This window comes from Mustela putorius, unplaced genomic scaffold, assembly GCF_011764305.1.
Source record: "Mustela putorius furo isolate JIRA1106 unplaced genomic scaffold, ASM1176430v1.1 tig00000743_pilon_pilon_pilon, whole genome shotgun sequence".
Lineage (NCBI taxonomy): Eukaryota > Metazoa > Chordata > Mammalia > Carnivora > Mustelidae > Mustela > Mustela putorius.
Window position 1 is genome coordinate 3,359,993 of NW_025421464.1, and position 16,343 is coordinate 3,376,335.

The 16,343-nt window shown below is 53.9% G+C and overlaps 1 protein-coding gene across 2 annotated transcripts; it reads right to left on the bottom strand.

The window, feature by feature from the left end:
• Window positions 1-353: 353 nt before the first annotated feature.
• Window positions 354-11,416, bottom strand: E2F1 (E2F transcription factor 1). 2 transcript variants are annotated; one of them, XM_045084083.1, is made up of 8 exons: window positions 11,030-11,416; window positions 5,312-5,402; window positions 4,720-4,939; window positions 3,714-3,866; window positions 2,091-2,205; window positions 1,774-1,996; window positions 1,453-1,638; window positions 354-979 (listed from the first exon to the last, which is right to left on the bottom strand). In XM_045084083.1, exons 1-8 carry the CDS (start codon window positions 11,279-11,281, stop codon window positions 861-863), a joined length of 1,359 nt encoding a protein of 452 aa, XP_044940018.1. In that variant the 5' UTR covers window positions 11,282-11,416; the 3' UTR covers window positions 354-860. The 2 variants fall into 2 exon arrangements, with proteins under 2 accessions (XP_044940018.1, XP_044940019.1); XM_045084084.1 differs by having other exon boundaries at window positions 354-1,638; window positions 11,030-11,415.
• Between the last annotated feature and the right edge of the window lie 4,927 nt (window positions 11,417-16,343).

Below are 16,343 nucleotides of genomic sequence, written 5' to 3' on the forward strand. Positions count from 1 at the left end.
AGGAGAGGACATGTGTACTCAGAACCTAAAAGAACCTGACACAGAATCATCCTGTTGTAATTGTTTGTTGCAGGTTTACAAATGCCCAGAAACATCTGGAAGGAACACAGCATTCAGAGTGGCCTCTCTGGCCACTTTGGGAGAGGAGAGGAGTTCACTTACTACCTCACTGAATCAGTTTTTAAGTTAGGACAAAAATAGTGAGGAAGCCTTTCTTGTGGCTACGAAGCTCAAATTAAATGACACCAAGCAGGGGCTGGGAGAGAAGTAGACAAGGGGCATTTCCTCAGCAACCCAGACCTCTCCCACCCCCAGGTCTGCTCCCAGCACATAGTCCCAAAACCCAGCCCAAACACCATCAAAATATTTATTAAAACCAAAGCAGGAGGGAACAGAGCGGTTAGGAAGGCAAATCAAAGTGCAGATTGGAGGAGGGGGCAGAGCAACAAGTGGGGCAGAGGGGCCCCGTGGTCTGGGCTAGTGGCACCCTTCACCCACCGCTTCTGCCCACCCTGTCAGTGAAGGTCCCCCACTCACCTTTCCCATCTCACATCCATCCTGGGGGGAAGTTGGGGCCCTGCAGTGACCCCCCTGGGGAGGGACCACCCCCTTGATCCACCCATGGCTGTCAGTCAGTCAGTCTGTCTCCCTCCCTCACTTTCCCAATAAATAAACCGCTCGGGCCTCAGCTCCTTCGGAGTAGGGCAAAGAACAGCTCAGGGACCCCTGCCCCGCTCAGGGGTATAAGGGGTTGGGGCATCGGTCCCACATCCCTCCTACCCTTTGCTGGTGCCCCAAGCTTGCCAAAGAGGCCTTGATAAATAAATAACGCTCCATTAAAGCTTCAATCAGAAAAACCTTTAAGACGACAGAAGTGCTCTCGCTGTCCTGCAAACAAGCAAGCCAAGGCCTCGCCACCTGGCCTGGTCAGCACGCAGGTTTCTGGGGGCAGGTGGCCACCCTGGGCCTCGTGGGGCCCCTGGAGCAAGGAGACCAAAAGTGCAGTTAGAGCCCCCACCACGCGCACACATGGACTCATGCACACACACGTGGACACACTGGGGCGTGTTTTCAGTGCACGCACAGATGTGTTCACCTTCATTCCCCGGTACATGCACACACACATGCTCACACACCACTCACCCCGCGGACACACATGTTGGGTGCCAGGTGCATGCACATACACACCACAAACAGAATCCTTCCCTTCCTGGCTTGCTCAGCCTCCTGGCAGTAGCCAGACTCCAGAGCTAGAAGCTTCTGGAGATAGGGGAGAGGGGTATAAATTAAACGTTTCCAATCAGGCTGGGAGGACGGCCAGGGGCAGGGGGCTCCAGGACTGCAAAGACAGGGTGGGCATCTCCGGAGGCCCTGGTCCCCCCGAGCCCCGTCAGAAATCCAGAGGGGTAAGGTCCCCAAAGTCACAGTCGAAGAGGTCTCTGATGCCCTCACCCTCCTCAAGGCCAAAGTGGTAGTCGAGGGCCTCATGGGGGGGGGACAGGCTGATGAACTCCTCAGGGAGGAGGCCGGAGAAGTCCTCCCGTACATGTTCCAGGAGCGAGTCGGCCGCCACCAGCGGGGACAGGCGGTCCTCGTCCACAGGGGCCCGCAGGCCACCCATCCGGGAAAGCAGAGGCTCTGGGGAGATGGGGGAGCATCACAGGCCAGGGACGGCCCGCAGGGAGGGCGGGGAGGGCAGAGGGGGCTCTCGTGCCTGCCCACCCCACTGGGAGAGGGACACTGACCCACCGCACCCACCCACCCTTCACCCACCTTGCTCCAGGCTGAGCAGGGACTGGCTGGGATCCGCAGCAGGGGACGAGGGGGGAGATGATGGCGGTGGCACTGTGGTGGCAGGGTCAACTGCCCTGTCCTCCTCCCCAGAAGCTGTCCCCTGGGATGGGGTCTTCCCAGGGCTGATCCCGCCTGCACTCTCCTCAGGGCACAGGAAAACGTCAATGGGGCCTTGTTTGCTCTTAAGGGAGATCTGAAAGGTCTGGGTGGAGGCAGCGGGCAGGGTCAATGGAGGCTCAGCGGACCGCCAACCCCACCCAGCCTGTCCTGGGCAGGTCTGGAGCCCTAGGTCTCACCTCTGAGGAGTCTACGGCTTGGAGCTGGGTCTCGGGAGGGGCCTTGATCACCATGACCATCTGCTCTGCAGGGTCTGCAATACTACGAAGGTCCTGGCAGGTCACGTAGGCCAGGGTTGGTGGAGTCAAGGACCATATGACCTTTGACCTCTGGGCTCACCCACCCAGAGAGTTCATAAGAATCCATACCTCATACCTACTTAGTCTGTCCTGTCCTCTTCATACCCCACCCCAGGGCCTGGCACACAGTTGGTGCTTGAGTCTCACACCTTGAGCCTCAGTTTCCACATCTGTACAATGACATCATTCCACCCACCTAATCCCAAGGTAATGTTGGCTTCCTGTAGTAATTTGATGTAGGTTACTTAACACAACTCCACGCCTGCTGCTGAGCATTTATTCTGACCCATGATCTTGGTGTCACTTGGTGGTTGTCTTTAAAACTGATAAACAGAATTTGCGGAGTGCCTAGATGGCTCAGTCAGTTAAGCATCTGCCTTCGGCTCAGGTCATGATCTCTGGGTCCTGGGATTGAGCCCCATATGGGACTCCCTGCTCAGCGGGGAGTCTGCTTTTCCCTCCCCCTGCTCTTATACCCTCTCATGCGCATGCGTGCTCTCTCTCCCCTCCTCGGAAATAAAATCTTAAAAAACAAAAAACAAAAAAACCCCCCACGTGATTTGGCTATTTACTAAAAAAAAATAAAAGCAAAGAGAAGAACACTTATTTTAAAATAGTGTTTCTAGGGGGTGCCTGGTTGGCTTAGTCAGTGGAACATGAGTCTCTTGGTCCCGGAGTTGTGAGTTCAAGCCTCATGTTGGGTGTAGCATTACCTAAAAATAAAATCTTAAATAAAAAGCTTCTATTTTGGGGGCACCTGGGTGGCTTAGTGGGTTAAAGCCTCTGCCTTCGGCTCAGGTCATGATCCCAGGGTCCTGGGATCGAGCCCCACATCGGGCTCTCTGCTCAGCAGGGAGCCTGCTTCCTCCTCTCTGCCTACTTGTGATCTCTGTCTATCAAGTAAATAAATAAAATCTTTTTTTAAAAAAAGCTTCTATTTTTGTGAATGAAAGATGAGTGGGCGCCTGGGTGGCTCAGTGGGTTAAGCCGCTGCCTTCGGCTCAGGTCATGATCTCAGGGTCCTGGGATGGAGTCCCGCATCGGGCTCTCTGCTCAGCGGGGAGCCTGCTTCCTCCTCTCTCTCTGCCTTCCTCTCTGCCTACTTGTGATCTCTCTCTGTCAAATAAATAAATAAAATCTTAAAAAAAAAAAAAAAAAAGATAAGTAAGAACTTAGATCTCTGACCTTGAAGCTACTACCCCCATGGACAAAATCACTACTAAATAAATGTTTGCTGCTGCCGGTACTAATTTTTCTCATTTTAATCTGTGCAGTTTGGGCACTGACTACTTTCCCCTCTTGCAGATGAAGCTGAGGCTCAGAGGGGCTCTGTAACTCGTCCAGCCTAACACCAAGGAAGCGCTCAGCCCAGAACTGGCAACCAAAGCCAGAGCCCCGTCCTGAATTCAGGGCCCGGGGTCGCCTCCCTAGTCCCACTTGGATGGGGCCGCACCCAACGGTCCTGCCCATCCCTGGCCAGTGCCCCTGACAGTCCAAGGATATCGCTGGCTGTCGGCGTCCTCAGAGAGCAGCCTCAGTTGGGTGGTGCAGAGATGGATCAGGTGGTCCAGCTGTCGCTCACTCTCCTGGAGCTGCCGCAGGTCCTGGGTCAGGCCTTCCAGCCGCCCGCCGATCCCCACTGCCGCGTGGCTGCCTCTGCAGGCAGCAAAGGGAGGGTCTGCAGCTCCCAACCCGGGAGCCCTAACCCTCCGCACCCAGTCTGCTGCTGCCCATCCTGGGAGGCCCAAGCAAGCCTTCATCCCTCTCTGGGTCTGGCGCCCCGGCTGAGAAACAGCAGAGAGCGGAAGCTGGGCTCCAAGTCAGCCTAGCAGGGGTCTGAATTTGGGCCTGGACGGCTGTAAATACCAACATGTCCCTTCCAGGGGGCATGAGAGGTAGATGATGGCATAGGGCATAGGCATGCCACGGAAAACTGTAAGATCATATAAAAGGACGAGAACGTATCAGATGTACAGACACGGATGCACTTCCAGGACATGCCATCAAGTAAAAAGAAAAGAAAAATGATGCAGAAGGGAATGATCCACCAAAATCTAAAAAAGAGGTGTCCCAGAGAGGGGACTAGCATGGCCAGTGAAGGGGGTTAAGAGGGGAAAAACAAAACAAGAACTAACAAGAACCAAACAGTTGTGTTAGACAATCCCACTGACGGCAAGAGAAGGCAGAACGGCCATCACCTAGGGTAGGAGGGGTGGGCAACTGGGAAGGAGCCCAGGGAACTTTCTGTGGTGCTGGACATGTTCTTCATCCTGATATGGACGGTGGCTCGCCAGGCGAAGAAATACAGGACGGCGCACGGGGCTGCAGGTGTAGCATCTGCGGACTTTCCTCAGGGAAGCCACCTCCCCCCCCAAGCCGTGGTTTCCCCAGCTAGACAGGAGGATGCCAGGATGCGGACGGCCACGGTGGTGATCACCATCAGCTCCTGCACGCTGGCCCGGCCCCGGGCCCCAGCCTCCGCCTGCCCTCCCGAGTGGCTGGTACCTACAGCCACTGGATGTGGTTCTTGGACTTCTTGGCAATGAGCTGGATGCCCTCGAGGACATTGGTGATGTCATAGATGCGCCGTTTCTGCACCTTCAGCACCTCGGCTGCCCAGTTCAGATCAACAACGCCATCAGCTGAGCGGCTCAGCAGCTCCAGGAAGCGCTTCGTGGTCAGATTCAGCGAGGTCTCATAGCGTGACTTCTCCCCTGGGGATTTCACACCTGGGGGTCCAGGCACGGAGGGCGCCTCAGCACCACCCCCACACCCAGCCAGGCAAGCCTTCCAGGCAGGGCAGGAAGATGCGGGGGATGGGCAGATGGCACCTACCCCTTGGCGAAGCCAACAGGGAGGGCCTGGGGCTGCTGCCTGCCAACCATACGACATTCCTCTTCTGGCTGGGGAACTCCCCACCCCCCAGGGCCTGCGGAAGCCATGCCAGGCAGCCACTCCAGCTGCCCCTTGGGGGCCCCCAGAGGTCTGGCTCAGGGCCAGGCCTCACAGACCGGAGCTTACTTTGCCAGAGTGTTTGTCCATCCACACCCCCAACTTGGGCCCTGTCAGAGGGCCTGCTGCAGCCCAAGCTCTGTGGGTACCTTTTCCTGGGTGGCGACCTCTGCCCCGGGCCGGCCCGCTGCTCTCAGCCAGGTACTGATGGTCTGTTTCCAGGTCCAACCTCCGCTTTACCTGCGGCAGAAACAATGGGAAGATGCCCAAGAATTAGGAGTGAGGCCTCAGGAGACCTGGCTCAGAGCTTGGTGCTCCTGGGCCACCCGTGCCCCACTCTGTGTAGTAGGCTGCCTCCGTGAGGGTCGGGGAGCTCCCAGGGGACACAGTCCTACCACAAGGAACAGGTCACTCAACAGGAGTTCTAGCTCTGCCACTACTTCCCTGGTGTCTGTGGTGGTTTTATTTTTTTTTTTTTTTTAAGATTTTATTTATTTATTTGAGAGAGAATGAGAGAGAAAGGGCATGAGAAGGGGAGGGTCAGAAGGAGAAGCAGACTCCCCGCTGAGCAGGGAGCTGGATGTGGGACTCGATCCTGGGAACTCCAGGACCATGACCTGAGCTGAAGGCAGTTGCCCAGCCAACTGAGCCCAGTTGGCCCCGGCGGTAGTTTTAAAAGAGGTTTGCAGGGGCGCCTGGGTGGCTCAGGCGTTAAGCGTCTGCCTTGGGTTTAGGTCATGATCCCACGGTCCTGGGATGGAGCTCCCTGCTCAGCGGGAAGCCTGCTTCTCCCTCTCCCTCTGTTGTGTTCTTTCTCTCACTGTCTCTCTCTGTCAAATAAATAACAATTTTAAAATAAAATAAAAGAGGTCAACAAATTTCTTGATACTCTTCTTTTCAAAAAAATGGGGCCTAATTCTTTTCGCCTTAAGTATGGGCCAGATCTGGTAACTTGCTTCCAAGGAGCAGTGTGATGGGGGTGATGACAAGTCGCCTCTTGGACTGGGTCAGAGACGCGCTGGAGCTTCCTTCTTCCTTCCTACACTGGACCACTTGTCCTGGGGAGAGCCGCGGCCATGTCCCACAGGCCCAAGTGGCAAGGCACTGAGGCCTCCTCCAGTAGCAGTGTGAGTCTTAGAAACAAGTCCTCCAACCTCAGATCCTGAGCCAGAAGGACTAAGCTAAGCCTCCTCTGAATTCCTGCCCCACCAAGTCTGTACGATAATGAACGTTTGTTACTGGGGTGTTATTTTAATTAAGTTTTTAATTTCAATTGTAGTATCATTAACACACAGTGTTGTATTAGTTAAGTGCTTGTTGTTTTAAGTCATCTGGCTCCAGGTCCCTTGGGCAAGCCACCTCCTCTCTGGTTTCTGTGAACATGGTGGCCGTTAGTGCTCACCAAATGATTTGCACGTGTTAATTCATTCTGTCCTATGGGTTAGCAGCACAATAATGGCTCTGTTTCGAGGCGCCTGGGTGCCTCAGTCGGTTGGGCATTTGCCTTCAGCTTAGGTCCTGGGATCGAGCCCCGCATAGGGCTCCCTGCTCAGGGGGCGTCTGCTTCTCCCTCTCCCTCTGCTGCTCCCCCTGCTTCTGAGCTCTGGTGCTCTCTGTCAAATAAATACATAAAATCTTTAAAGATAATAATAATCATGATTCCATTTTACAAATAAAGTAACTGAAGTCCAGAAAGGCCCAAGGTCAGATGGCCAGGAAGCGGCTGAACCAAGATTCCCATCCAGAACGCTCTCAGATTTAGTCACATACACTGGAGGACAGAGATTGCCCCCAGAGTCCCACAGGGATCTCAGGCCCATCCTGACTCACACCAGCCAAACCTGCCCCTCCCTCACCCACAGGGTTTCCTGAGCTCGAACCTCTTTAAGGCAGCCATGCCCTCATCACATCTGGTTGCCAAGAAATCCCATCACCAGTCAGTCTCCTCCCCACCTCCATCTGTCCCTCTCCAGCCTAGGACCCTCCTGCCACTTCTCCGCGTCAACTTCTGCTGAGAGGGGTTTTCCCACAAACCTCTGCCTCCAAGCTTCAGCCCACGGGGCTTCCCTCCCAGAAGAACCCTCACCCCCCTCCCTCCTCTTCACACGGATTCTACCCACCTCTGTGGGCAGGCACCTCAGCCATTACTTTGGTCCTTCTGATGCCGCAATGACCGGGCCTCTTCTCCTGCCAAAGTGCATCAAAACCAAGCTTTGCCCACATTATCTCTTCCTACAAATTTCCGGAGACGCGTCTGTCTCACCCAGAAGACAGTGACCCCTCAGAGGCAGGCGCCGGGCCTGAATCCTCACCGTCCGCTGTGGGGCCAGGCGCTAACTAGCATGTTTGCAGGCTCATGGGTGCCCTCAGGCATCCCGGGGGGTAGAAGCACTCACACAGGCCGAGTGCCTTTTGTGCACTGAGCGTTCCCCGCATTCAGTCATCAAACCCTCTGTCCAGACCTTGCAACAGATGCCGTGATGACCTTCCCTTCCCCAGGGGCCTGCACCTCAGAAAGATCGTTTGGTGAGAGCAAGGGCCAGGAGGTGAGCCCTAACAGGCTGGCACAGAGCCCATGTTCCTATCTGCCACGTGCCCTGCCTTCCTGCTGCCTAGTCCAGAAGCCAGCCCCCGACGCCAGCCTTGTCCCTTGGGCCAGAACCTAATGTGCACCTGCCAACAGCACCCCTCCTCTTCTCCCCGTTCCTCAGACCCCTGCCCACCCTGAAGCCAGGTCAGTGCCACACCCTGAAGCAAGGGCTCAAGCAGATGTCCATTTCTGCCACTGCTCTCCAGACAGCTTGGCACAGAAGCCTAAAAAGGCAGAGCTGAACTGCCTTCTCGTGATCTCTGTCTGTCAAATAAATAAAATCTTTAAAAAAAAAAAAAAAGAAAGAAAAAGAAAAAAAGAAAGAAAGAAAGGCAAAGCTGAAGACACACAGAATGCTGGCGAAAAAATCTGGACCACTCCACCAACCATCTGTGGAAGGGGAGCCCCAAAAAAGTGTGGCTTGTCTGGCCCCTGGAATACCATGTAGCTGTCAAGGCTCGAGGGAGAGTGACACAGAATCCACTCAAAGACAATGACAAGAAAAACATTGTTAGAGGGCCATGCATTGATTGGATCCCTTTTTGGGATTAAAAAAATCTCATGAAACATCTTCTCTGGTTTAGTTTTCCGTATTTTAGAATCCATTCTAGGAGTAAACTCCGGAGGGTGTGTGGGTGGGGACCACCATGGGGACTGTTATGGTATCTTATCAAGGGTGGATGACCCACTGTTTAAACATAGAAATAAAGGGAAAACTACAATTTCTAAAACTTAAGAAAAAGAAAATGGTCACAACCACCTTAAAAAAAAAACAGGCTTAGGAAAAGAAAGCAGAAGGAAAAATGGATGGGTTGGCATCTAACTTAGTCTCTTAACTCTTTTTGTATAGTAAATGTCTATTATATTTAACTTATTTTTCTTTTAAGATTTTTTATTTATTTGACAGACAGATCACAAGTAGGCAGAGAGGCAGCCAGAGAGAGAAGAAGGGAAGGAGGCTCCCTGCTGAGCAGAGAGCCCGATGCAGGGCTCAATCCCAGCACCCTGGGATCCTGACCTGAGCAGAAGGCAGAGGCTTTAACCCACTGAGCCACCCAGGCGCCCCTATTTAACTTGTTTTTTAACAGCCATGACAACAGGAAAGAAGTGGATGGGAAGGGCCAGAAGAAACAGCTGAATTGTTCAGAAACTTGTGTATGCAAGAGGTGCTCAATGAATGCTCACTGATGCTGAAGCTGAACCCGTGGCTGGCTTCAAAGACTGCCCCAAACCAATGCCAGTGCAGAAGGTCAGAGGTCACAGCTGCATTGGCCAGTGGCTACCCAGAGGTACAAGAGGGGACAGTGGTGGAGGGCGCCAGTGCTAGGCCCATGTTTCTGCGACTTCAGCTCCAGCATGGTGCCACCCTCACCACCCTCCCCACACATCCCCCCACCTTGGGAGAAAATGGCTACTAGTGCTTCAGTGCTGTGAGGGCACAGGCTCCTTAAGTGCCTGTCTAGTACCTCTTGGGCGTTCACTAACTCAACAATTGAATGAATGGAATGCTCGGGCCTACAGGGCAGCCCCTAAATCCGCTGAGGGTGGGGTGGAGCACGTGTCCTCAGCCCAGTCTCTGGCAGTCCCTCAGAGCCTGGAGCTCAGCCTCTACAGCCCTGGGGGTCTGCTAAGTACTCAGTTTGCAGGTCCAGGCCCCAGGCTGGCACCTGCACAGAAAGGCCACCGGAATATAGGTGACCTGCCCCTTGGTACAATCCTCTTCCCTTCACCCATCAGAAGGGTCCCTGAACTTCCTTCAACCTCTATTAGCATCTCCAGGGGGCAAAGCATCCCCATGGCTAATTGGTTAACCACTCAGGAAGTCTGGATTGGTCCCTCCATTTCACTAGCTGAACGACCTACCATCCCTGGGTCTCAGCTTCCCTCTCTGTAAAAGGGGATGGATGTTGAGAGTTAACTGGATGAAGTGCTTGGCACACAGCCTGACACACAAAACAGGCTCAAAACAATGGTGGCTCCTATTGTTATTAACATCTTGGTGATTCCGGAAGGAAGGCAGCACTGGGCGAGGGGCCAAGGGAGTTAGGAGAGACTTGCCGGGATGCCTCAGGGACCAGCTGCCACCCAGGCCCCCATAAGCAGTTGGACAGCTTCCACCTCCTTGCCCTGGCTCTGCCTCACCCCTCCCACTCGCTCCAAGCCCCCTGCTGAGACCCCATCCTGCCTGGCTGGCCTGGCCCCCTGCCCCCTGCCAGCCTTCCATGCCCCACCTTCACCCACAGGCTCTGCCAGTCAAACTGGTCTCCACACCCAGTCCTGCAGCCCACGGGTCCAAGCTTCAGGCCTCTGCACCCTTCTCCCCTGTAATTCAGCAACCTCTTTTTGGGCTCCCCCGCTCCCCAGTCCCAATTGCTCTTGAGCCTCTTGCTGCTCAGGGAACACTTTATCAAGCCATCTCCCTGGGATGTTTACTCTCCTGGCACTGGGGGCCTCCACTCCAGCTCCCAGAGGCCCAGCCCACCCAGTACTTCCCTGGGGGCCTAGGGGTCTGCCTGCCTGATTAATGAGGCTCCATGGCAACCAGGGCCTGTGAGGGTGGAGGGTGGCAGATGGAAGGACAGGCAGAGGGAGGGGATCAGCAGCTGGCCCAGCCACCCCGCCCCTGCAGAGAAGGCCTCCCAGCCAGGAGGCCTGTCCCCAGAGGCCCAGAGGCCCAGGCCTGCACCTGGCAGTGGAGGCTCTAGGGAGGAACGAGGGTCTCCTCAATGACTCTTCAACAGTCTGGCACCAGGACACCCCCTCTTCACCTCCCCAAGGAGCCATCCCCACTACCCTGCCACGAGTTCTGGTCTGGAGCTAGCAGGCCTCAGTTCAAATCCCAGCCCCACCACTTGCAGCCGTATGACCGGGGGCAAGTCACTTCCCCTCTGGGCCTCAGTTCAGATGGGCACAGTGACAACACTGAGCTCACAGCATGGTTGTGAGTTTTAGCTGGCTCCAAGTCTGCCAGAGACCTGGCATGCATGCAACGCCAACTGAATACACGTGGGCCATTATTACCACTGATTCTGACCCTCAAGCGGCTCTGGGAAGCTGAGGCCCGCCGCAGAGGAGCAAACAGGGACTGGCCCGAGGTCACCCCGCACCCCGGGGCGGGGCCTGGAGGCCCCACCCAGGCTCGGTCCCGCCCAGCCCGGGAGCTTCGGCCAACCCCCCCTCCCGCGCCCCCGTTGTCTCCGGGCCCAAAACCGCGCCCCGCCTGGGTCTGCAAAGGGGTCCCGACGCGCACTCGGCCCGAGGTCCCTGCTGTCCGTACCGGCGGGCGGCCGAGCGCAGGGCGCGGCGCGCTGGGTGTGGGCCGGGGCGCCTGCGGCGTGGCGAAGAGCAGCAGGTCGGGGTCGCGGGGGCCGGCAGCTGGCGCGGCGGGGGCCGGCGGGGCGCTGGCGTCCTGCGCGGTGGAGATGATGACGATCTGCGAGGAGTCGAGCAGCCGCAGCGCGCCGGCCCCGAGCAGGGCCTCCAGCGCCGGCGCGCATGGGCCGCCTGCGGGGGCCCCGGCCACGGCCATGGCGCTCACGGCCCGCGCGGCCCGGGTGGCAGGCGGCGGCGGCGGCGCGGGCCCATGGCGGCAGGCCGCGGCGAGGGCTCGATCCCGCTCCGCCCCCGGCCGCCGCTGCCTGCAAAGTCCCGGCCACTTTTACGCGCCAAATCCTTTTTGCCGCGAAAGAGCCACGAGCCGCCGAACGCTCTCACCATTGGCTGTCCGGGCTGTGACGTAGGCGACGGCGACGGGGCCCATTGGCTGCAGCGCGCCGAACCGGCGGCAGTGGGCGGGTCGGGGCGTCGGCGCGAGGAGGCGCGGCCAATCGCTGCACCGGGCGCGCGCAGGCTTTGTCGGGGCGGTGCCAAGCGATTTCGCACTCCCCGCCCCCAGCCGGGACTGTCCCTACCCGAGGCGTGGTGGCCCCGCTCCCACCCCGACGCACCGCATCCTGCTGATATGTGGAGACCTTTAGGGCAGAGGGTCCGTTCTGCACTTCACACCATACGCAGACCTCACCCCTAGACTCCGCCACCTGTAGCCCCAACAACCTCAGTTCGGATCGTTAGAAACTGCCCTTCCTCTTTTCTAAGTTCAGCCCCACCTCCAAAGCCCCAGCTGCCGCTCCCATCCTCAACTTGCCCCACCTATACCGTTTACTTTCAAATCCTGCACCTGCCTTGTCCCTCTGCCCCCGAGCCTGAGCAGAAGGGGACTGCTAGGAAGTGGGGAGGGACATCTGGCCCAATACAGCGTGGGGCTTTCCTGTAAGCCTCCTTTTAGCTGGAATCTCTTCAATAGTCAATGCACAGCATCTGCTTGAACTCATTCATTCACCCATTTATTCAGCAAACGTTTTGAGAGCCTGCTCTGTGCCCCATTCTTAGTTCAGACTTTGAAGAGCTCGGTTTAGTGAAAAGAGGAACAGAGATAACAAATGTTTGGAATTTCCACCATTAACTCCATGTTAGAACTCACAAAGGGAGGAGGTGAGGGTGCTGAGCATGAAAATGCATTTAATCCCGAGGCCCTGGGACCTCTCCGTCAGCCATTTCTCATTGCTCAGGTCAGCTGATTTGACCAATATTGTCCTCTCTGTGCCAGACCTTGTGCCAGCTCTGAGGGCAGAGATGTGAGACTTGATCATTTCTATGAACTTGCCTGCCATCTGGTGGGGATGATCCACAGGGAAAAAAATAAAAAAATAAATAAGGAAAAAGAAGCTAATACACAAACAAGGATCATATCCCTAGGGCAAGAATAAACATGACTTCCTCCAGAAAGCCCTCCAGGGGGTCGTAATTACTCACTTCCTCCATTGCTCAAGGCTGCCTCTGTTCCAACACTGACCACACATTCAATTGCTCCATCTGCCTCTCCTACCAGACTGGGAACTCCAACAGGGCCTCCTCCCAACACTGGTCTCACCCAGAACAGGTGCTGAGAAAGGTTAGGAAAGGAACAGACTAGTGGCTGAGGCTACCCAGAGTACAGCATGGAGGCCCTAGGTCTTTAAAAGGAGGCCTCAGCAACCAGCTTCAGAATCACCTGGGCACTCATTAACTTTGGGTCCACCCATCCTTGCCAATTTAGAATTTCTAAGTGCTCAGGAATCTCTGTTTTCACCATCAGTCCCCTACCCACCCCACCCCGCAATGCTAGATGATTTTTATGCAGGTTCACATTTGAGAACAAACAGTATACCAGTATAACCAAAATGTGTAGTGTAGCCTTGAATTATAGCCCCTTGAGGACAATTCTCAGCGCCAGTTTCCTCATCTGTAAAATGGGCACATTGCCCTAGCTATTCCTGGGTTGCCATCAGGATTAAAAAAAAAAATAGGGGATCTACTGTAAGTGTTCCCTAAACTATGAGGTGATTTAGGACAGCAGCAGGAGTTTCCAAAGCAGTTTTTGAAATTACTCATGATAGGGGGCACCTGGGTGGCTCAGTTGGTTAGACATCTGACTCTTGATTTCACTTTAGGTCATGATCTCAGGGTCCTACGTGAGATCTAGCCCTGTGTCGGGCTCTGCACTGGGCGTGGAGCCTGCTTGGGATTCTCTCTCTCCCTCTCCCTCTGCCCCTCCCCATCCTGCTATCGCTCTCAAGAAAAGAAAGAAAGAAATTTCTCGTTGTAAATCCTAGGTTGTGAGCACTAGAAGGGACCAGAGAGACTGTAAGCCTCTTGCTGTAGAGATGGGAAAATTGAGGCCCATTCAAAAATAGGGACCTGTGAGGTTAACCAGTGATGGAATTTGGCCTACACTGGATACCCAGGCATGGGGCTAGCCTGTCCCTCTTCTCCCCAGATAGAGAAGCCACCATTATTAGAATGGTAGGTCTCATTTGAAATAATCAAGCCAGACTCTGAAGGAGAATAGAGAAGTCAGCAACATTCCCATTCCAGGTGGAGCTTCCTTTCTCTGTATCTTCCCAAAGGGTCTCAATAATGCTAACATTTGCTTCGTAAAGTACTCTCAGACCCCACAGTCATTCAACAAACAAGTTATTGAGCACCTGTCTTCTGCCAAGCACGGTACTGGTTGCTGGAGAAGGAAGACAGATATGGCTGTTATTGCCCCATTGATGAGAAAGCTGAGGCCCCAAGGGCATGAGCTTACCTAGCAGATGAAAAGACTGTTATTCATGCTTGCTGGAAGTCAGAGCTAGGGGTTTACCAAAGCCCTGGCCTCCCTTCAAAATATTCAGGTATCCAACCTCCCAGGTAGAAGCAGGTGCCTTTCTTCCCACAATCCCTCCTGTCCTGCTGCAGCAGAAAGGAGTGAAGACCAGAATTCCCAGTGTGAAATCAAGAAAGAGATAAGAGCCTTCTGTATCTATTAATACCCACTTGAAAGCAGCAAAGGCCTGAAAGATGGGGCCCCTTGGCCTCAAGCCTGGGAGATACTGATAAGGCTGTTCTCAACATCAACAGTGCTCTTCAGGCTGGTAGGTTTCCAAAAACTCCACAGTTCCTGGGCAGCCACTTCCAGGGATGATCTCTTTTCAACCAATAATCCCCTAGGTGAAGATTGTTTATCCACATGGTGCAGGAAGAAGGGGGGGCACTTGCAGCTTAAGGTCAGAGGGCGGAAAGGAGATGGGAACTTAGCCGGTTCCACTGCCAAGCCCTAGTGTCTGCCCTTCATACCTCATCACTCCCTGTAAATACCCCAAGAGCCAGGCTCAGGGCTGTCAAGATTATAATGTGTGGTTCCCGAAAGCTAATATGATGGATAGCGGCTTAATTGGTAGGTGTTCACCCCATCACCACCTCCACCAACATCTAACGCTAGAGGAGTCTGAAGGGGTGGAAGCTCCTGGGGCCACGACCATCCTCAGTGTGGAGGTATCTTTCCCTTGAATTTTTCCCAGAAGCAGGATTGTGTGGAACTGATAGGAAGAAGAACTTCTGAATTAGGTGGCTCTAAATGGGAACTTTGGTCTGTGTGACCTTGGACAAGTCAATTCATTTCTTGAATCTCATTCAATCCACAGATATTTATTAATTATGTCAGACATTGTGCTGGGTGCTGGGGAGACAGCTGGATGGAAAACAGACCCCCTCTCTCATACCTGGAGCTCACAGTCCAGCGGGAGAGTCAGAATTATTTACATGAACCTGCACAATAGGCTCATTAAGAATTTTGACCAAGGGGCGCCTGGGTGGCTCAGCCATTAAGCATCTGCCTTTGACTCAGGTCATAATCCCAGGGTCCTGGGAGCATCTGCTTTCAGTTCAGGTCATGATCCTGGGGTCCTGGGATTGAGCCTCACATCAGGCTCCCTGCTCAGTGGGAAGCCTGCTTCTCCCTCTCCCACTCCCCTTGCTTGTGTTTCCTCTCTCATCGTGTCTCTTTCTGTCAAATAAATAAAATCTTAAAAAAAAAGTTTGACAATCCCCCTTTAAAAAAGTTTGACAGACGACACAAATAATTCAAGCTTATTTTTTCCACATACACCACCTCGATGAAGGATACATTCTTACATCTAAAAAAAAAAAAAAAATTAAAAAAAAATCTCCAAACATGAACATCCCATCATTATAAAGACTGCATCATTGGAAGAAATGATTCTGTGGCGACTTAATTTTATTAAGGGGCACAGCAACACCCACCGTTGCATTCTGGCCGGGGGAGGCGGGGAGCTTTATCTCTGCAACATGACATTGGTCTCAAATGGTCCGCATTGCCTCACTGAATTCTCTGACTGACACTTTGCTGCCCTTGGAGATGTCCTGTCACTGTGCCAGTTCTGGCTATGTCTGCACATTGGTCTCTTACCCATCTGAGAGGCCATCAAACATAGGAGCAAGCTTGGGAATTGGGCTGACCCCAACTCTGTGCCTTGGCTAGATGACCTTGAGTAGGTGATTCACACTCTTGAAGGGCTTGGCTTACCCCATCTGTACAAAGGTCAAAGTCTCCTTTATAGGATGTGTGTCAGGCTAAAATGAGAAAACAAGAAGATTTGCAAACTGTCCCACAGATATGATTTCATTTGCCCATGAAGGTTTTTTTTTCTTCCTGAATTGTGAATTAGCTTAAAATTTTCTTAAATTGGGGGCACCTGGGTGGCTCAGTGGGTTAAGCCACTGCCTTCGGCTCAGGTCAAGGTCATGATCTCGGGGTCCTGGGATAGAGTCCAGCATTGGGCTCTCTGCTCAGCAGGGAGCCTGCTTCCTCCTCTCTCTCTGCCTGCCTCTCTGCCTACTTGTGATCTCTCTCTGTCAAATAAATAAATAAAATCTTTAAAAAAATTTTTTTTTCTTAAATTGGGAAACATTATATAAAAATTTGAATATTCGGCTTTCCTTTAAAACAGCACTAGCCGGGCGCCTGGGTGGCTCAGTGGGTTAAGCTGCTGCCTTCGGCTCAGGTCATGATCTCAGGGTCCTGGGATCGAGTCCCGCGTCGGGCTCTCTGCTCAGTGGGGAGCCTGCTTCCTCCTCTCTCTCTCTGCCTGCCTCTCTGCCTACTTGTGATCTCCCTCTGTCAAATAAATAAATAAAATCTTTAAAAAAAAAAAAAAAAAAAAAAAACAGCACTAGCCAGACCATCGTGGTGCTGAGTGGTTGCTGTCCCC

Excerpts from the sequence above, each read along its gene's own strand:
- E2F1 (XM_045084083.1), bottom strand. The coding sequence starts at position 11,281 with ATGGCCGTGGCCGGGGCCCCCGCAGGCGGCCCATGCGCGCCGGCGCTG. Across the intron at positions 5,403-11,029 it reads CTGCGCTCGGCCGCCCGCCG|GTAAAGCGGAGGTTGGACCT; the intron begins GTACGGACAGCA and ends TTTCTGCCGCAG. Across the intron at positions 3,867-4,719 it reads AAGAACCACATCCAGTGGCT|AGGCAGCCACGCGGCAGTGG; the intron begins GTAGGTACCAGC and ends TGCTGCCTGCAG.